Below are 20,320 nucleotides of genomic sequence, written 5' to 3'. Positions count from 1 at the left end.
GGAAGAGAATAATGTGCGCTCATTACATCGCTTGCGGTTTCCCCCGATGGTTCTATTTTTGTCGTGAGGGGGAGATTGTCGACCAAGGAGGTTCCGATGTCGCTGCAGCTTTTGCAGCTGCAACTGATGCCTTCGTCTTAGTGCTATTTTGAGTGACACAATGCTGCCGCTTTTTATTGTTGTTGAGTCATCGATGAAACAGGTGCACATACAATATGAACCCTTAACTTGTGTTTTCATGAGCAATGTAATTCTTTATCCTTTACTGATTTGGATGCAAAGATTAATTTCACTTTATATATTCTGATCGAAGCATTTTTGTTTGCTGTTAACAAGTGAAATATCCGTTTATATTTAGCTGTGGAAAGTTTTGCCTGCTTACTTGTGGACGGGACTTTTTGTATCCCCAGTGTTGAACTAATATTTTAGTGATTACAGGTCAGCCCTTGGCCAAAAAAGAAAAAGCAGTTTTCCCAGCAACATAGTGTGTTTATTTTTGAAAAACAAACCATTGCTTACAAAGAAAGATTTGGGTTGACAAGTTAATAAGAGCCACGTTGGTTAAAGCATTTAGATAAACTTGCCTATAACTGACTGAGTTTATCAGAAACTGCTTGTTCTCTAGCTGTTTCAGTTTAACAACCAGCTCCTAGTGTTTATTGTAGTCGGTGAGCCTATTGCCCCGAGACCCAATCCTCCATTTATCTCATGCGCGTGCTGTAATAAATACCGTGTCCTCAGGAGCCCTTGTTGTTTTTTGTTTTTTTTATGGCTGATACGAGAAAGCAGTCGGTGAAAACGCAAAAAGCAAAAGAAGACGTTTGAATCCACCATCACTGCTCGTTTGTTTCCAGGCGCTGGCTGGTGAGAAGGAGACACTGAGTGCGGCATGCTGAGGCCACTCCCCCTGGTCAATCATGAGTGTCAGAGATGGCGCTGCCACCACGGCAACGAGCGCAGGTGGAGGAACGGGGGGAGTTGGGCCAGCTAGCCCCAACAACGACCACGACGCTCGCTCCTACGTGCTGCAGATCTACCCGCGGTTGGCTGCGCAGTCCATCACCTGCTGCAACCTCAGGTGGGTCTGGTCGTGGACTGCCTCAGGACCACCAAAGAGGCCCCCACATAGCTATAAACTGAGATCGACTGTACTTATTGTCGTTTTTTGTTTGTTCTTTTCCTCATTAGAGTACAAAAGGATGCAACGGCAGCCTCGGTCATCTCTGACGCTGCTACGGCACTGGGGCTGGACCCTGGCCGGATGTACGTGCTGGCAGAGGTGAAGGAATGCGGCGGGGAAGAATGGGTGCTGGAGGCCGGCGACCTGCCGGCGCAGAGGTTCCTGCTGTGGCCTCGGAAAGCCCAGGAGCAGCATCCCCAGAGCCTCGGCTTTTACTTCCTGCTGCAGGTGAAGGTCGACAGGGAGAGAGGCTAGTGTTTTCAATTGCATCAGAAGATAAGTCATTTCTGTTATGTTTTGTTTTTTTCATCCAGGAGAGGAATCATGATGGCACAATCCATTACGTGCACCTCCCGTCTGTCACCAAGGAGCAGGAGGTGCAGCAGCTGGCGGCCCGCGGCTTCCTCCCGCCGCCGCAGGACGACTTTGCCGACCTCTGCAACCTCCCCGTCCTCAACGAGGACAGCATACTGAACAACCTGCGCACACGCTTCCACAAGAAAAAGATCTACACCTACGCCGGGAGCATCCTCGTCGCCGTCAACCCCTTCAAGTTCCTGCCCATCTACAACCCCAAGTACGTCAAGATGTACGAGAACCACCAGCTGGGCAAGCTGGAGCCTCACATCTTCGCCATCGCCGACGTGGCCTACTACGCCATGCTGAGGAAGAGGGTCAACCAGTGCATAGTCATATCCGGCGAGAGCGGCTCGGGCAAAACGCAGAGCACCAACTTCCTGATCCACTGTCTGACCGCGCTCAGCCAGAAGGGCTACGCCAGCGGGGTGGAGAGGACCATCCTGGGTGCGGGTCCAGTGCTGGAGGTAAGATCTCAACCTGTGTGAAAAAGTGGGTTTGCTTCTGTCTAGTCTGGCAACCCACGGCCTGATAACCAGCCAAGTTTTTTCCCATGAAAGCAGTAGAGTGTTTCGTCCTCCGTGCTAGTAGGTGTGAAGTGCGTCGCTGTTTTCACAGAGTCAACAAGTGACAGCAGTTCCTCTGAATGACTGATAACGCTGCTACGGTACCAGGCGCCACAATGTCAAACGTCATGAGTAGAGTTTCAAATCCCACGCAGCAGCGAGCGTGCTGTTTTGTGTGCACTCACACGACCCGTGCGTTGCCTGGCGGTGTCGCTTCTTGCAAAGCCACGTAGTCTATTGAGAAATGAGATTTAAGAAATGAGAAGTGGGACATGAAGCTGCCGGCGCCTCCTCGCCAGGGAAATGCTGTGGGAATGGAGGCAAGATCACTGCTGTTTGTTGTTTTTTTTCTCCTGCTCCATCTTGAGCCCGGAGTCATGTCTTTGATTATGCTCTAAGCAATGATCCCAGTTTGTTTTTCAGTTTTTTTTTGTTTGTTTTTTTGAGGTGCACAAAGCTGAAGGCTAGTATTTCAAGACAAGATGGAAAGCTTTGGAAGGACATATTTTTATGTGTGTTAGGAGATTGTAAAATAAAAACATGTTTTGGTCAAATGTCAAAAGAAGTTTGTTAAATTTAAGAAGAGAGACTCTGGGCAGATCCACAAAGCGGTTGCCTGGCTTTTGTGTCTGAAAATCTGTATAAACAGCGCCAAAAACGGTGATTCCGATCCACAGAGACGCAAACGTGAAAATAGTGTAGTGTAGTAGTGGCAGGGCTGCGCCAGACTCATTTGAATGTATTTAAATGAGTTATTACGCGCAAAAGGAAACCCCCATCTATGGAAATATGCCTCATTCAAACAGCGGCAGATCCAGAAAGAGTCACTTTCCATCATGGCAGCAGTCTTGGTGAGACGGAGGAGGCATCGTAATGCCAGGCGCGCACTGGAGCGCGGTTATCGTAGCAGAGTTTCGCCGTTTGACCTCCGAGAATGGGAAATTTTAAAGAGATACAGGTTGCCAGACCGCAACATTCGCACCTGTTTCAGGTGCCGCATTTGTGGGCGTGTTTGCGCCTGCATGTCATTAGCGCAAAAACCTTTGTGGATACCTGCATCTGTGGCGCAGATTGCAGCCACAATCTCGCCGCAAAACGTGCCGCATTTTACCGCTGCTCGCCCTTCTTTGAGGATCTGCCCTTCTGGGTTTTACAGTTGAGTGTTGGCTTGACAGTAACATCAATTCTCTGTGTTTTTGGTTGTTGTATAGGTGATATGAGCATGTGCAATCATTTGTCGTCCTTGCTGATATTAGCTGATTAGTGTTTTCTTTGAACCACTGAATGGGATTCTATATATCTTCATTTTACTGGTATGATTTTTGGTATTTTTCCTTTTATCACAGACGTGTATTTGTAGGTGTTGTTTTCATACCTTGATAAAAACATGTCACACAACTCCACCCCTGTGACTTTTTGAGGAAAACGGAATGTTGTGAGAAAGAATTCCAATAATTGTAGATTTCTGTCAGCCATCAATCTGACTGTGTGCTTCTTCTTAAAGATACATGGATGCACTGGCAAACAGTTGAAACAGGGTTTTACTGAGGGGAAAAGAAAACTTTCATTCAGTTCATACAGTCACATGAACAATATGTTGCTAAAAAGCAGAAACTGCACCTCGGTGTCCGTGTGGGGAAGTTATTACTCTCACTCCAGGTCAGGAAGTACGTACACTGAACTATATTTCTGCTTTATTTCACAACAATACATCTTTAAATAAGCCTCTACTTAGAAAAGCCGAAAGTGGATTGAATAAAGCTCCGTTAAAACAGAAGTTCTCGTGAACTGTGTTGTGCAGAGGGACCCAAAAAGACAAAAAATGTCTCCAACATCTCCAAACACTCACTATGTGCACGAGTCTCCACCCTAAAAATCTGCTGCTGCTGCTGCTGCTGCTGCTGCTGCTGCTGCTGCTGCTGCTGCTGCTGCTGCTGCTTAATGCATCTCAATGAGTTCAGTGCGGGTCCCTTGATGTGTGTCAGTCTGTCAGAGTCTTTAGTTCTGGATGGCTGGAAGACTGAAGGAGAGCAAGTGGGGAACGGAATTTTTTTTTTTTTTTTTTTTTTTTTTTTTTTACCTCCATCAGCAGACTGTTGGTCCCTTTGGCAGAAACACTGCCACTTTGCAAATCCCGTCCCAAATGTGTGTGTGTGTGTGTGTGTGTGTGTGTGTGTGTGTGTGTGTGTGTGTGTGTGTGTGTGTGTGTGTGTGTGTGTGTGTGTGTGTGTGTGTGTGTGTGTGTTAATGCAGTCAGGCCTGTGGTCGCTGGGGCAGACGGGTAGACTGGTTTTGTCTCCTCCGGCCGGATCTGCGAGGAAGTGAAAGTCGGACTCGGTCAGCCAGCCTCCCCTCGATTTAAATAACACAGAAATTTCTCAGTAGAAAGAAGCTTCTTTTTTGTTTCTCCTCATAATTGTGGGACGAGAGGCTCTTCCGGCGGTGAGTTTGCGCAGGAAAAGGGCTGCGTTGTTTTTCAAAAGACCCTCAGCTTTTGCTGCAGCCGCCTAAAGATGGCTGACGAGAACCTGATTCTCAGAGGAAGCCGTAACTCCTCTTACACTGCGGCCCTCCTGCAGCTTCCCTCTACACCACTAGTCTAAGGCTTTGTCACTAACCAGTTCCAGTTGAGGAATTAGCTATTAATGACCATGTTTTTGCTTTTTTTGTCTCTGGGACAAAATATTTTTTCCAACGCCAGTCCGGTTTGAGTGGTTAACAGTGAACAGTGTTTGTGTCCTTGAGCTATCAGGGAGGTCGGCAGTACTGGGTCACACATTTTGAGGCGGTGACATCATCATTTTTAGTTTCTGGACTGCGTGCCGTGTTGCTGCTGGCAGGCGGAAACAAAGCTGGAGCTGAAGCCATGTGTGCAGGCTGCAGGCCCACTTTTTTTGCAACTAATTTTTTTTTTGGTCTCTTGCAGTTGGCCCTGTCGGCCAATGGTTCGTGATTCGTGCTGGAGTTTGAACAAACACGGCTTCTTGTCTCTGCCTGCAGGTTAGCTTAGCTCAGCTCAGCACAGCAACCCGGGGTATTTTACTGGTGAACTGGTCCGACTGGTTGGTCCTCTGTTACGAGCCTCATCTGACGTCTTTGTTTTCTTTTGCCCAGGAGTTGACGGGGGCCCTCCCTGCGTCGGCTGACACAAGACAGGGAATATTCAAGTTCATTATTAGTGAGGTTGCTTTGGAATTACTCGTTGTAAAATGAACCACAATGCACATTTTCTTGTGAAAATTATGCACTTTTAACAATTTTTTAACAACGATTCTAAATCTTCACAAGAACACTTTTTGGGCTTTCTGAGAATATCTAAAAAAAAACTCATTAGGTTGACCTCTCCTTCAACTTCCTAGTCTCATTAGCTGAGTTTCCATTACCCCTGCAATTACTCAAAACGTAAATATCACATTAAAAAAAAACATGGAAATACCGTAACTTGGAAAAACCTCTCAAATATTGCGAAAAACGTTTTTCCGCTCTCATGAGGTGGTTTTTCAGACGTATCCATATGGAGGTATATTGTAGAAGTGTCATGGAGACATTTTTTCACATTTACACGTCAGCGGACGTGACATACGGGGGTCACGTGATGTGTTCACTTCAAATGAAATGCAAAAAATGCTAAATGTTTTGTGCCTCCATCCTCCTCAAAGTGGGGTCTGGCAGGACGAGATTTTACGAGAATTACGGCTTATGCGCTTTTCAATATTCACTTGAAACACCTGCAAATCGCAATTGTGCTTTGTCAAAATTTTAGAAATATTGCGTTTATTTTATTTATTCATTTTTATTTTCTTTGAAGAGGTGTTAGCCAGAGGCAAATTTTCAACCACAGTCCTCTAAACACAACGAAACCAAAGACGTACAGTGTAATAAAGTGCTGCAGTGCAGGTTGAGGTTCAGCATTTGCTGTCAGAGGTGAGTAAATAAGATTCTGTGAAAAACTGCAATGGAAACGCAGCTATTCACGACATTCCGCCTCCGTGCTGGAAGAGAGGAGCGGGTGGGGAAACCCATGTCATCCAGAAACCTCCAACAGGAACCGGCTACGACACAGGAAGTCATGACGGGGGCACCCCACCACCCGCTCCCTGCGAGTCCTGGGTTCAGAGCCGCTGTGGGTGTGGATACGGCCGAGTGTCGCATTGTTGCTCAGGAAGTGCACAGCAGCGGAGGGTCCGCTCATCCGGCTGATCCATTGTCGATCTCTCAGTTATTATGGGCCGCGGCTCTTTACGCTACCCCTGTGTTTGGTCCAGCCGGGCGGCAGTCTGCGCTACCGGGCTGCAGCGGTGCCCCGTGGTCGCTGCCTCGCTCGAGCACGTGGACAGCGCGACTGCAACACCTACCGCCGCTCGGCCTCTTATTAGAGGCTGCAATATTCTGTTTAACTGAGGCCAAAGTCGCTTCAAATGTGGTGCTGGCCACTAAGGGCTCTATTCGTGGTGCTGTGACCGCACCACGAGCAACAGGTTTGATGTGGCATCCATGGAGACATGGGTGGAGCTGCTCGAAATTTCTTCAACATGGTAAAACACCAAAAAGCCCGAAGGGGAGCAAAAGAAAAAACCCGGTGGTTGAAATCTTTACTTCAAACTAACGCAACCACACACCTCTCTCTCTCTCTCTCTCTCTCTCTCTCTCTCTCTCCCTCTCTCTCTCTGAGGTCTTCATCACTCCGCTCGCTGTCTCGTACAGAACTGTGGGCGTCCTGGTTTCTCTCTCTTCTGGTTTGCAGACTCCCTGTGCTGCCAGAGTGGGCAGATGAAACTCTGTTTTAGATGGCGACAGGAGACTTGGCGGGGGAGAGAGGATCCATTTGTGAATTAGCGCTTCATAAGTCACTCTGGCTGCCCTTTATTTAGACATATCAGCGCAAAACGCAAGAGTAGGGAAAAATGGAAAAGTGTTTTCTTTGCCAGGTATCCAGGAGTGATTCAGATTTGTTTACCAATGTTTTCCTCAGATCTTACAAATGTTAGATTCCATGTTCTCTGCGCTGGATGTTGTATAGGGTCTTCTGACATAGTGTCTTTGATTAGAAATAGAGCCTGAGGAGGCCTATCAGTGATTGACTGTGCAAACATACAGACAACTTCAGTCTCTTATAAGCAATGCCAGAAATCTGATCCCCTTCCAGCTTGGTTTCTGCACCATATGTCCAACATCACTCTTCCTCACTGATTTTATTGAAGTTGTGAGGACAGATTCCACCAATGATACTGATCATCCCCTCCAAACATTCAAACTCACTTTTTTTTTTGTCCCCCAACCACCACTGCGACCACTTACTTCCCAGTGTGACGTCCTTGTGTGTGGTTGTTTGCTGTTGCAGCTGATTTATGTGTTTGTCACTTGAATGTGAGAACCTTACTGGTTTTATTTCACACTTCAAAACGTCTGAACGAAAACAACTCTATAATTTGAAGCCGGAACACAAACACGTGTTCCATACAGCTCAGTGCTATTGTTTAGAGGTTGTATCAAACTTTTTTTCTTTTTTTTTCATTTTCCTATTAAAGCCACTCCATGTAATTCCAGACGAGAAGTGCTGAGATGATTTCGACGATCACCTTGCACACACCGAGTTCATAAAGTGGCTCATCAGTTTAACGGCTTTGGAACGATTCTCCTCTGCTCCTTTTGAATAAAACCAGCCTCTGAGGAGCCCTGATTTGCTTATATACCTCAAAGAATCAATTCTTTGTTTACAATTCGGGCAGGCTGAGCTGGAGGGCTTTAAGAGCAGTTGGTGGGGACATAGTGGTGGCTTGAAGCGAAGCCAAGCACAGAGGAAGAGCTGTGCTGGAGCCGCGGTGGGATTCATTCACTGCCAACATCATGTGACCTCATCCAAGCCGTTTTTTTACAACCTCTTTTTGTTCTCCTTTCTATACAATTGAGTTTTGCAGTTTGTTTGTCGTCTCCGTTTTTGAAGATGATGGCCTCGCGCTGAAGGTCATCACACTGCTGTTGCTGCTGAACCGCCAGCGTCGGTCCGGGACGAGCTGAAAATGCATCTGCATGGTTGCTCGCCGCTCCTGAGACATGTGGGAACTGCCTTTGTGGCAGTTGGACTATTTAGAGTCCCTTTTGTCAGTGTATCCACGCAGCGGTGAGGTGTTGGTGTCGGGGCCTTGGCAGCGCCTGTGGAAACGTTTAACTGGAGGTCTTTTGAGCAGCGAGACGCCGAAGAATGAGACCACCGAGACCGGGCTGCACTTTCTTGTTTTTGTTTTGTCGCTGACAAAACCTCTTTTCAGTCATTTTAAATATTAACCTCAACCGTTATTTTTAGAAAAAGCCTTGGAGGAGGAAACTGAATCTGCAACAGTTTGGTGTCTGCAGGATCGTCTAATCTTTTTTGTGTTATTAGCTTGATCACACTGACTTCTGCGACTTTACGTTTTAGCATTTCAATCGTCTTTGTAACATTTAATTTCTATTTTCTTGCGGTTTTCCCCACTTATTTGTCGCAGCAAATGGCTCATGATACTGTAATTTTTGCAGACGCTCCCTTTGATTGGGTTGTTGGGTGTGTGTGTGTGTGTGTGTTTGTGTGTTTGCGTGTGTGCGTCTGACTTGATGTGGGCAGCTCTGACTCGGCTGGAAACGTGCAGGGCACTCGGGGTTGCCAGGAAAGCTCGCCGCAGTGACCAAAAATCAAACTCGCATGTCATGGAAGGATCCCCGGTGGGGGCGAGCGCGGCTCCCCCGCTCGCTCCCGTCTCTGTCTGCTCTCCGTCCGTTCGCTCCTCCACAGTGAACCCTGTTTCGTAAGCGGCGTCTTCCACCGCTGTCAGGACGCTTCCCCATACCTGGCCAGCCTCCCAGCCAATCACAGCGCCTGCTCGCGGGCAAGTTCAAATACGAAAGATGCTCTGACTTGTTTAGCATTCCCGGCAGGGTGCCAAGCGGATCCCCTCCCACCCCGCACACACTACGAGGACTTGGCTGTAAGGTTGGGTCGGGGGGGGCTTCTCAGTGAGCATTGAGCCGACTGACTGAAGAACTTCACACTCAAACTGGAGCTGGAGCGCTGGCACAGAACTTGTTGAATCTAGCAGTAAAGCATTTCACCAGATCCTGCTTCCCCCCAAGTTGTGTGTCAGGAAATTTCTTTGTCTTTATTTTTTATTTTTTTCAGTTGAAATGTTGCCGCGTGCATTTTCATGGCGGATTGTTTATGCCCAAGAGAAAGGGGAGGTGAACTCCAGCTGCGTGAATGAAAATAGATTAGCGGTTTATCCTGAAGGATTCCAACCCGTTTGACTGGAATCAAACCCCCCTCGGCACCACTGTATCAAATTTACCCTGCAAATCCTTTGAGTGATACAATGTGGCTCCTATTTAACATGCAGCCAATCGACTTCCCTCGCCGTGGCCTTTTGTTGTGCGTGCGTGCGTGCGTGCGTGCGTGCGTGCGTGCGTGCGTGCGTGCGTGCGTGCGTGCGTGCGTGTCTGTAACCATGTGAGCATGTGCATCATGAAGAAAAATCAGAGTGCTCCTCTGTTAGCGTGTTAATGCAATAAAGGGGTTCTGTCGAGGAGGCCTGGTGGCTCTCTCCCTCCCTCCCTCTGTCTCTCTCCGTCTCTCACTCACTGCTCCTCACTTGAACACACGCAGACGCCGCACACATAGTGAGTACACAACATAATGAGGAAAAATGTCTCCGAGAGGTCAGCGAATGAGGAAAAGAAAGGAAGAGATTGATGGCAGGGAAAGTGGGGGGTGTTGAGGGGGCAAAATGGGAGCAGATGCTTGCCCCCTCGGAAGACCCTTAACATATATAAACACATGTGTGCGCACGCACACACACACACGCACAAGGTCCCATCTCCACTCTGCAGTCTCGGCTGCTGTTTGAAACGAAGCTCCAACCTCTCGACTCGACTCTTTCGATTGTTCCCTTGTCCTGGTGGAGTTTTGTTCTCGTTGTTGTTGACTGGGTCCAAGGTGCTGACAGAGCGGCCGCCACGACAGCCGGCTCCAAGATTCGGTTGAACCAAATAGCCAGTTTGAAAGCCAACAAAGGTCGCAGCGGACTATTAAAAAAAAGTCCTAAACAATGAGAAGTGTCCTCTTTCCCAACCTTTGTTTGGAAAACTCTAGAATTCAAACCTTCCGCAGCCTCCTCATCCAAATCCGGTTCTGGTCCGACGGTGCAAACATTTGTCTTTGCTTATGCTGCATGTTTTCTGACACACGTTTTTCTAATGTTCCTCTTCCCTCTTCTTGTCTCTCGTCTCTGTCTCAGGCTTTTGGGAACGCTAAGACGGCCCACAACAACAACTCCAGCCGCTTTGGAAAGTTCATCCAGGTTAATTACCTGGAGAACGGAGTGGTGAGAGGGTGAGTCATCTACACTGTGTGCTGCTGTGTGTCTGTGTGTTTGTGTGTGTGTGTGTGTGTGTGTGTGTGTGACGACTTGAGGTTATTCTGACTTGAGTTATTCGTTTGCTCTTCATTGTGTTAGATTTGTGCTTCTGACCCTCTGAAGTATTATTACTTCTGCTTTTTCTTCTGTTTTTGCGATTGGTCACGGGGTTGGTGTGCACCTCTGTGTAGAGTGTTTGTATGCACACTGGAACTTTCGACCACCAGCACCTCCTTCCGTATTCTCAGCTGTCGGACTCCGTCGGCTGCAGAGCGTCATGTCACTTCCTGTTTCTTCTCCTCAGCAGGGAGAAGCAGCTGCTCATGACATCTTGAATTCACACTATTGACCACTCTGAATCTGAAGCTTCCATTTAAATGAACACCAGTTCCAACATAAAATTTAATTTAACTTTATGAAATGCGATGATGCAGAGTACTTGCTTTATTTTTTACAATGCATGAAGCAAGAACGTCTAAACTTTCACCTCTATGAGTGTTAGCTTGCTGCTTGCCTGTGCTTCAAAATAAATGGAATCAGTCCCAAAGATGCCCCAATGTGGGAAACTAGTAAAAGACGCTCGTCTTCTCCGTCTCATAGCAGCCTTTCAGACAACCGGGACATTGAATTAAGACTGGAAGTGTGCGCAGACAGTTTTAAGGCAAACTGTTGTGAAAAAGAGAACCGAGGAACTCAAACTGCTGGATGTTGGTGCACCAAGTGACCGCACACAATCTGTCTGTGCTCATAGCTTCCATTTATGCAGATTGTCATCAAGTTTTGCACAGCGCAGTTCTGTTCATGGTCTACCTGTGTGGGACCCGCACTTGTTCTTTGTTTTTTTTTTTGGTTGTTGTTTTTGTTTTTTGTTTTTTGTTTTTTTTCACAGGATAAATTAAAACAAAACAATTCAGGCTCGTGAAATCAGATTTAGACAGCTTTATGGTTTTGGCCTGAGTGGGTAAATTCCGCCGCTTTTATAATTGCACGTCTCACGACTGCAGCGGTCTGCAAAGTATCTTTAGCGCTTTTGTAGCTCTCCAGTCGCCTGAATAAAGTTGTGCGGCTGTTGGTCGGCCTTCTGCGCAACAACTCCCAACATCTGTTGTTGTTTTCTTCCCCCCCTCCGACCGCCTCCCTGCCCTGTTTTTTTTTTTTTTTTTTTTTATTATCAACCGACTTTCACATCTGACCTTTACACTCAGACGCGCAACATAAAAGCTGGGTGACCTTTGGCGTGCAGTGATTCATCCTGTGTTGTCTCGTCCTCTTCCGCTCTCTCTGACTCGCAGGGCCGTGGTGGAGAAGTATCTCCTGGAGAAGTCTCGCCTGGTCTCCAGGGAGAAGAACGAGAGGTGAGGAGGGTCGAGGGGACGTGTCGGTGGGTTGGTTGGTGGGTGGGTGGGCTGGCTATGGGCTCTTGACCACTCACTCTAAGCGGACCCCGTGAGGCCACCCTGCACAAACACAGGCAGCACCGGTGTTTGGATATGAAGTTCAACTGGGGGCTTCTGTCTTTGAATCTCCTCGTCCATCAGCCCTCGATGCTAACACACCCTCAAGCCACGCGCCAACAGAACCACACCAGTTTGACTTATTACTCAAACATTATTAGTGCGTGCAGCTTTAAGTCCACACTTAAAAGTGAATCATGTCATGCACAGGATTCGTTCCTGACAAGCACTGCTTGTTATGGTCACTTGGTTTTGCTAAAAAGTCATGCAGCTCGGCGTGACTCCTCCTCCTCTCGATGTGAACGCACCTTCGCCGCACAAACAAACAGAGTGACACTCGCTCCCCTGTGAGACGCGGCCTTACTCACCGCTGTGGTCGCTCACTCTTCCTCCACGTCTTGTGAAATCTTGTTACTCAATTCGCCCTCTGCTGCTGCTACTGACAAGAGCCGTCGGTCTGTTTTGAAATGTGTGACTGTGCAAACTCGCGTTATGTAACTGAAGAATGTAGCTGGTGTCAACAGGGATGCTGGTACTTCATGCCGGTGGTGTGTATACTGCATCATATTGCTTTTATGTAATATTTTTGAATATGTGATGCAAGGATAGACAGAAATACACACTCACAAATTCAAATATTAATATCGAAGAGGTGCAAGGCCCAGGCAATTCAATCCAAAAAAATGAAAAACAACCTGCAACACTCTAGTGTTCATCTCAAAAATCTTTAGTAGTATTACTGATTTACTGTGTTAATTTTTTTTTTTCATTTAAAAATAATTTTATTTTTGATTATTTTAAGATGACAAGCTAAATGAGTACATCTGTGTCTAAAGATGAGACTGTATAATGATGTAATTTCCTGGACGAGCATACACACTGAGGAAGACATGGTGGAAGCGCCAGTTAGTTAGTTAAATGGGACAGCACATAATGATAAACATCAATATGTGAGTTTATAGCCATAGGTTAGTTTCCATCTGTAGTCCCTTGGCAGGTTGATGTTTTCAGTAGATTCAATACAAACCTAAAAGAAAACACAAAGTAGGATGTAGAAAAAAAAGGAAAGAAAACAAGTCATTCACAGTAACTAGACTTACCTATAGATCATAATGTGACCAGTACCAGCTGAGTGTGCAAAAAGGAAGAGGCAATTGCAGCAAAGTCCAAGAGTTTATACATTGCCTTTTAGATGCCTGTCAGTAATAATATTAAAGATTTTTGAGAGGGACTCTTGAGTGTTGCGGGCCGTTTTTGTGATACGACCTTGAGCGGAAGTCTTCAAAACCACAATCTGCAACTGAGCTGCTCAGGGGAAGCAAATTGTGTTTTTTCTTATTTATATATACATGTATATCAAAAAGGTAAATATAAAATGTGGTCGCAAGTCTGAATGTTTGCACTTCCTTCACTGGCTCTCAGGGTCTCATAAAAGCGAACTGTCAACGTCCATTTTCAAAGCTCTTTTCTGAGGACTTCAGGTCGCTTGCAGCCTGAATAACACGGCATTAATCACGCTGCCAACGACTCGTCTCGCCAGGAAGTGACTACTGCATGATGTCATTGTTTCTTAGTAATAAGTATGGAAACTCATTAGTGCCATGTGCTTTGCCCAAACAAAGCTTCCACCCCCCTCAGATTTAAACCTGTCCGCTGATAACGCCGGTGGAAAACCGATATTGACACGCTCCAAAAATAGTGCTTCTATCAAATGTTTACTATTTGTTGACTCTTCGTTAATCAGGCCGACTCGTATTGGGCACCATAAACCCCCGAGCTCATACTCACCGGCGTCCGCTCGCCCATTGAATCAACATGTCCGAGAAAAATCAGGAGCAGCAAAAAAAGGGGCCCTAAGAACAACATGTTTTGAATTTTCCAGGAACTACCATGTGTTTTACTACCTGTTATTGGGGGCTTCCGAGGAGGACCGGAAGGAGTTCAAGTTGCTGCCACCCGAAGAGTTCTCCTACCTCAAGCAGGTACAGGACAGTTTGCCTGACAGTCTTTTTTCTGCTGATGTTTCCAGCAATGCCTCGGCTCATTAGTAGTAAGTGAGGACCGCGTTGCTTCTGTAAATCCTCCCAGCTTCCTGCGCACACGTTGTGCTGCATATTAATGAAGTTTCCTTTGTTCCCCGTCGCACCCTTTCTCCTCCACCCCTCCCATCCCCCTTCTCATTCATCTCTGCTCCCCACCTGTTTATGTGCCCATTTGGCCGCGTTTCTACTATTGATCCGTTCCTCCCGCCAACCTTTGCGTTTTATTTGCAGCAAAACTTCAAGATCGAAGATGAAGAAGACCTGCGTCACGACTTTGAGCGGCTCCAGCAAGCAATGGAGATGGTGGGGTTCCTCCCCGCCACCAAGAAGCAGTGAGTGAAACAGCGAAACAGGTCACGGCTGTTTGCCTTGCACAGGAATAATAATAAGACTCAGATCATGATCGTACCTCTCCCAAACGTTCTTGAAGTGACTTGTTGAGGACTTTTTGTCTTTTTGGTAATTACAAACAACATCTCCTGGACAGAAATGGCAATACTTTCATACTGGTGTAGTATGAGAGCATGATTTAATGCTCATCTCAGTTTTATAGTTATTGAACAAAAAAAGTGATAGAATTCAGGTGAGTCGACATTCATGAGAAGACTTGTGTTCCTTTTTTTTTTTTTTGCCCTGCTTAACGCTAAGATCGTCTCTCTCAGGATCTTTTCAGTGCTTTCGGCAATCCTGTATTTGGGCAACGTGACCTACAAGAGCAAGTCCTCGGGCCGGGACGAAGGTTTGGAAGTGGGACCACCGGAGGTCCTCGCCACGCTCTCCGATCTGCTCAAGGTGACCCTTCTCCCCGCTCCCATGTGTTTCTCTGCGAGCGCCTGTTTACATCTTGTCAGCGCTGACCTTGGCGGCTTCCCACAGGTCAAGGAGGAACTGCTGGTCGAGGCGCTGACAAAGAGGAAAACGGTGACGGTCAACGACAAGCTGATCCTCTCCTACAGCCACTCTGAGGTACTCAGCAACTTTCTAGTTGTTATGAAAAAACTTATTTAAAGGGATGAATTTATTATTATTATTATTATTATTATTATTATTATTATTATTATTATTATTATTATTATTATCAGAGCCAGACATCATATAACAATTTAACCAATTTGAACAATTCTTGTAGTAACAGACACTTTGATCTCTGGTTCTGTAGATTATACTGGGTTGATTGTTAAATGTGTGTCCTTCTGGTTAAAATAAAAGTGTGTTTGTTCGATGTCTGCTCATCTCTTCATTTATATTTCCTCTTGCTGTTAGAGATCTTATTTAATTCCCACTGTTGATCAGCATTGGAAATCTTCCCTCTGAACTGTCCATTGAAAGTTTTGGCTTAATTCATCATGTCTTCTGCCTTCTATCAGGCCATAACTGCCAGAGACTCCATGGCCAAATCTCTCTACAGTGCCCTGTTTGACTGGATCGTCCTGCGCATCAATCACGCGCTGCTCAACAAGAAAGACATGGAGGAGTCGATCCCCGTAAGAGACGCCGTCCAATAGCGATGCACGACAGCATATATGAGAAGCAGGTTTCATCACATACCTGATCTTGTTTTTCCAGTGTTTGTCCATCGGAGTCCTGGACATTTTTGGCTTTGAGGACTTTGAGACGAACAGCTTCGAGCAGTTCTGCATCAACTATGCAAATGAGCAGCTGCAGTATTACTTCAACCACCACATCTTCAATCTGGAACAGGTGAGCGCCACGAACATTCCCCCCTTGGTGTCAAAGTTCGGATTGGATTTTAGCCCCCTGGTCCATAGGGGTGTCACTGCAGTGGACAGCAAGTCTTTTCCTCCTGAATGCATTGGTTTCTATGGCGGAGCTGCATGCCAGTTTCTAGAACAGTGGTAAAATAAAAAAAAATCTAAAAGAGGAGAAAAATGTACATAAAGCCGTGACCCAATCAAAACAGCAAATCTTTGGGTCGCAATCCACCAGTTGAGAAATGCGGCTCCAGATGGACTGGAAAACGGTTTCCACAACTCATGTTAAAGGTGTTAAAACATGCTGCTCTGCGCTGTGTGTAGCTGTCCCACAGAGCAAAATCTTGACTTTATAACTGCATTTCCCATCACGATAGCTACACTTTGTTACTGACGGGTGGGGTGGGGGGGTGGTAGGAACCGCACAGATCACAGCCGAAGAAACCTTCCTCTTCGCCCCTCTGACGCACTGAGCAGCGCACCATCAAAGCGTTTGCGCCCATCCAGCTTCGAACGAGCCTCTCCGCTCTGTGTTTATAGTAATGACTGCTTAAACGGTGACTCATCCGACCATTTCCTCAATTCTAGGAGGAGAAAATTGCACACTCGTTGACGCTAGTTTGTCCCGGCCCTCTGAGCTCAACCCTGGCGATTCAGCAAAGAAGCTCGTGTCGAGATTTACTGGCGGAGAGGAGCGGGGGAGGGAAATAAAACCATGCACAAGCATGATTATTTGCAAAAATCATTTGCGGTTGCTGTGTGCAGGAGGAGTACCAAGCGGAGGGAATCACCTGGCACAACATCGACTACACAGACAATGTTGGCTGCATCCACCTCATCAGCAAGAAGCCCACTGGCCTGCTCTACTTGCTGGATGAGGAGAGCAAGTAAGAACGGGCTGTTTCACTTGGTTTGATTCACTCAAGGCTGATTTGTTTGGACCTGTGCAAAGATGCCAACACATCTTTCCTATTTAATTTACCATGACTGTTCCTCCGTGTCATCACCTCAGCTTTCCACACGCCACAGATGGGACATTACTCGCTAAATTTAAGCAGCAGCACCAGGGAAACAAATACTTTGTCCCCACTCCGGTCATGGAGCCCGCCTTCGTCATCAAACACTTTGCTGGGAAAGTCAAATACCACGTCAAGGTTAGGATGGTGATCAAAGAATTAAAAAAAAATGCTTGGATATCGGTAGTTTTTAATGCCTGTTATTGAACCTCGCCAGGATTTCCGTGAGAAGAACACGGACCACATGCGTCCGGACATCGTGGCCTTGCTGAGGAGCAGCGATCGAGCCTGCGTGCGGCAGCTCATCGGCATGGACCCCGTCGCCATGTTCCGCTGGGGCATCCTGCGAGCCACCATCAGAGGCCTCGCTGCTTTCAACGAGGCCGGCCGCTCCAGGGCGGCCAAAACCTCAGGTACACAACCAGCAGCTCGGTGTTAACCTTTGAAAGGTTTTCATTGAAGTTGTTTGGTTTTATTACTACTGCTGCTTATAATATTAATCATAATACATTTTATTTATGTTCAAAGTTCTCAAAGACACTTTACAGCAAAGGTTTAAAACATCTCTGAATAAAATTTACATTGAAAATACTTAAAATATATAAACAAACATATTAAATGCAATCTACTGTGAAATATAACAAAACCAAGGGGGGGGGGGGTCAATAGCAGTCAAAATAAGTCAAGATAAATAAATGAATAGGTGAGTAATATTAAAACAGAGGGTAAACATCAAAAGCAGAATGGAATAGATGTGTTTTCAGTAACGATTTGAAAGATGGGAGGTCAATGCATTGGCGGATGTGAGTTGGGAGTTGAGTTCCAGAGGTTGTGCCTTAGAGGATGTTAGTGTTGTCAAGGTGGGGTGTGATAATAATAATTTGAAAAACTATAGTGGCCTTTCAAAGAATCCTGCAGCATCATGTCTGGGTTCAACTTGTGCTGCTCCTTCCGAGTGAGCGCCAGCTCTCCACTCTGTCATTAGTCTTTCAGGTCAACACACAAGGAGGAATATAGAGAAACGTGAGGCTTAAGGGGATTTTGCATTTTCCATGAAATCCGCAATCCCCCGGACTATTTTTATACTTTCAGACATGGTCTGCTGACGTCGGAGCCTTTTTATGTGGATTAACGAGATTAAATGAAGTTGAGGCAAAAACCAAAACAACCAGAAGTTCTGCAGTCATGTGACTCTAATCAACCTTCTGCTTAGCTGTCTAGTAAATACACATTGATGATGTTGTATGCATATGATTTTTTTTGTTTCAGGTGTCATACGTCCAAACACCAGAACCCCTTTAGGAGACCTGAAGACATCCAATCTTTCTGTAGACAGAATATACAAGTAAGTAGTGGGCCTTATTTTGTCTGGAACTACAGAATGTTTCTTATCTCGTCATTGTTCAGTTGCTCTGGTTTTCCGTCTGTCCCGTCTGTTCTCTTAGGAGGAAATGGTCAAATATAAAGTCCTGTGAATGTGGAACCTTTGGGCCTTTATTTCCTTTTATTTGTCTTTTTTATTTATTTATTTATTTTTAACTTTGTGTAGATGAAACACAGTCTTGCTGTTTTAGACAGGATACATATATATAATTAAACAGAATCATTTCTACTTCCTGTTCTTTACACACCATATTTCCTGCTCGGGGTCGCGCCAGCGAGTTGTGAAAAGTGTCATTTGGACGAGAAAAGACATTGAAAGCCAGACGCTGATGACCAAATTAGTCCGAGACGTCAGAAGTGAAAACGTACACGCAGACTGACCGAGGGTGGATGAATCCACCTTCGCCTCACCTCACCTCACCTCAAGGACTGTTTTCCTCTCCACCCTTTTGGTGACTCCGCTGTGCGGTTCTCTCCTCTCCCCTCAACAGACGAGCGTCTATGCTCGATTTCTACTTTGATCACTCAGAGGAACGCCCTCTAGAGGCCTTCGAAGACATCTTTGCTAGCTTTGAGAGTAAGAAGTAAGTGAGACAATTGGACCGGATAATGAAAAAAAAACGTAAAAACAATGGAGGTCAAGCAGGAAGGAATTGTGTTTGGGCTAATATGGTTTGCTTTATTTTCTGAGTCTGCTCTCATGCAAAAAAAAAAAAAAAAAATGAAGGTTCCGCCTGTTTTTCTTTTCTTTTTATGGTATGAAAGTATTGGAGGAAGTTCAGTGTGACATTGTTGCCCTTTGCTTTGGGTTCCCCCTTTAGTTTTACTGAAAACCATCATCGCTTTCCGTTCCTGTATAAATGTCTAATTTTCCCTTCCACACCTTTATTATTCTTGCTCAAAGAGCACAGGAAGGTGTTTGTACTGGCCTACTCTGATTAGCCGCCCAGATTACTTGCGTCAACTGTGGAGCTGCTTGTGTTCACTCACATCCCGAAAGCCCTGGACAGATAGACAGACGACCAGAGTCAGGAGAGCATTCTCAGAATGAAAGCAAACCTCCAATAATGCTCTTGCATTGCTGGGTCTTCTGAATCATGACCTACCGACCTGAGTCCGCTGCTCTCAGACAATTAAAATCACTGGGAAGTTTTTTTGCGAGGCGGAGGTCAGATTCAGTGTGACTCATTGACATACTTTCGCCCCGTTCCTTCTCTGCCCCGACCTCTTGCACCGGTAAGTACAGAGAGAAGCATTGCATGGACTCTCTGTGGGACGCAGAAACCTCCCCACAATTAACACCACCGGTCCCAACGTCCAGTGTAACACCAGTCCCGCAGTCCCGATGAAGGACAGGATCGCGTTCACGCCAGCCTCACCCGTAACCGCATGGAAACAGACGTCCAGCGACGGTCAACATCAGCTCAGCTCTGCATGTCAACTAGCACAGTAGCAGGGAAACGGGTGTGAAAGCAGGCCCCCCCCCCCCACCACCAACTCTATACACTCCAGTCAACCTTTGTGTGTGTGAATGTGTGTATGCATGTGTATAATTGTTGATAAAGGGTGTACGGCAGCATGGTTGGGTGGTCTAATGCTTCTTTTGGTTTTCATATACGTAAACAAAAAAAAAAGATCAGACATCAGACCCGCAGCCATCCTGCAGCGCGACTCCTCGTCCGCCCGCCGTTAACGGTGGCGTTGTGTGTTCTCCTAAGGTGGAGGCAACAGTGACACTCAATCACGCCCAGCTTTTGTGTTTTTTTTGGGTTTTTTTGTCCTTTCCTTCCTCCCTTTGTGTGTGTGTCCTCACCCGAAATCCCTCCTCCTCCTGCTCCTCCTCCCCACCGCCCCCCTTTCTCCACCGCCGCGCGGCGTGCTCAGAGATATGCACGCGGAGATCATCAGCTCCATTAAGAACTTGCAGCTGGATGGTGAAGACCCACGCAAGCTGCTGCAGACCTGGGGTCGCCTCCGCTTCCCGCGGCACGTTCTCCAGTGAGTGTGCGGACAGACACGGCCGCCGCTGGCGGCTCCAGATCCGTCCTGGTTGCTTATCGCGGGCTGAGCTCGCTCCCATGGGAATGTTTCACCCAGTCGTCGTATTAGCTGTTCTCAGCTAGCTCACCTATAAAAAAAAACTTTGATCAGCGTCTGATATTTTAAGCCGCCCCGCAGGGTCACATTGTTGCTGATGATCAAAAAAATGGAATTCCACTCTTATCA

General features: G+C 46.5%; 1 protein-coding gene across 7 annotated transcripts in view; it reads left to right on the top strand.

Annotated features, from left to right (window-relative positions):
- The window catches only part of LOC142885983 (myosin IXB), a 46,824-nt gene that overhangs the window by 14,947 nt on the left and 11,557 nt on the right, over positions 1-20,320 (top strand). For 3 of the 7 annotated variants that reach the window (XM_076022841.1, XM_076022840.1, XM_076022845.1), the window contains exons 2-18: positions 855-1,078; positions 1,189-1,408; positions 1,495-2,004; positions 10,368-10,462; positions 11,780-11,842; positions 13,824-13,923; positions 14,215-14,315; positions 14,646-14,775; positions 14,860-14,949; positions 15,351-15,467; positions 15,550-15,684; positions 16,461-16,582; positions 16,708-16,849; positions 16,929-17,124; positions 17,981-18,056; positions 18,586-18,678; positions 19,979-20,092. In XM_076022841.1, the coding sequence (XP_075878956.1) occupies positions 918-1,078; positions 1,189-1,408; positions 1,495-2,004; positions 10,368-10,462; positions 11,780-11,842; positions 13,824-13,923; positions 14,215-14,315; positions 14,646-14,775; positions 14,860-14,949; positions 15,351-15,467; positions 15,550-15,684; positions 16,461-16,582; positions 16,708-16,849; positions 16,929-17,124; positions 17,981-18,056; positions 18,586-18,678; positions 19,979-20,092 (2,465 nt within the window). In that variant the 5' untranslated portion in view covers positions 855-917. The remainder of the gene's footprint in view (positions 1-854; positions 1,079-1,188; positions 1,409-1,494; positions 2,005-10,367; positions 10,463-11,779; positions 11,843-13,823; positions 13,924-14,214; positions 14,316-14,645; positions 14,776-14,859; positions 14,950-15,350; positions 15,468-15,549; positions 15,685-16,460; positions 16,583-16,707; positions 16,850-16,928; positions 17,125-17,980; positions 18,057-18,585; positions 18,679-19,978; positions 20,093-20,320) is intronic. The other 4 variants (XM_076022843.1, XM_076022846.1, XM_076022842.1 and 1 more) reach the window with 3 other exon arrangements.

Source organism: Nelusetta ayraudi, unplaced genomic scaffold (genome assembly GCF_046127955.1).
Source record: "Nelusetta ayraudi isolate G7.1 ecotype Tasmania unplaced genomic scaffold, CSIRO-AGI_Nayr_v1 ptg000013l, whole genome shotgun sequence".
In the NCBI taxonomy this organism is placed as follows: Eukaryota; Metazoa; Chordata; class Actinopteri; order Tetraodontiformes; family Monacanthidae; genus Nelusetta; species Nelusetta ayraudi.
The sequence above is the reverse complement of the archived record's forward strand: the minus strand, read 5'-3'. Positions and strand labels throughout refer to the sequence as shown.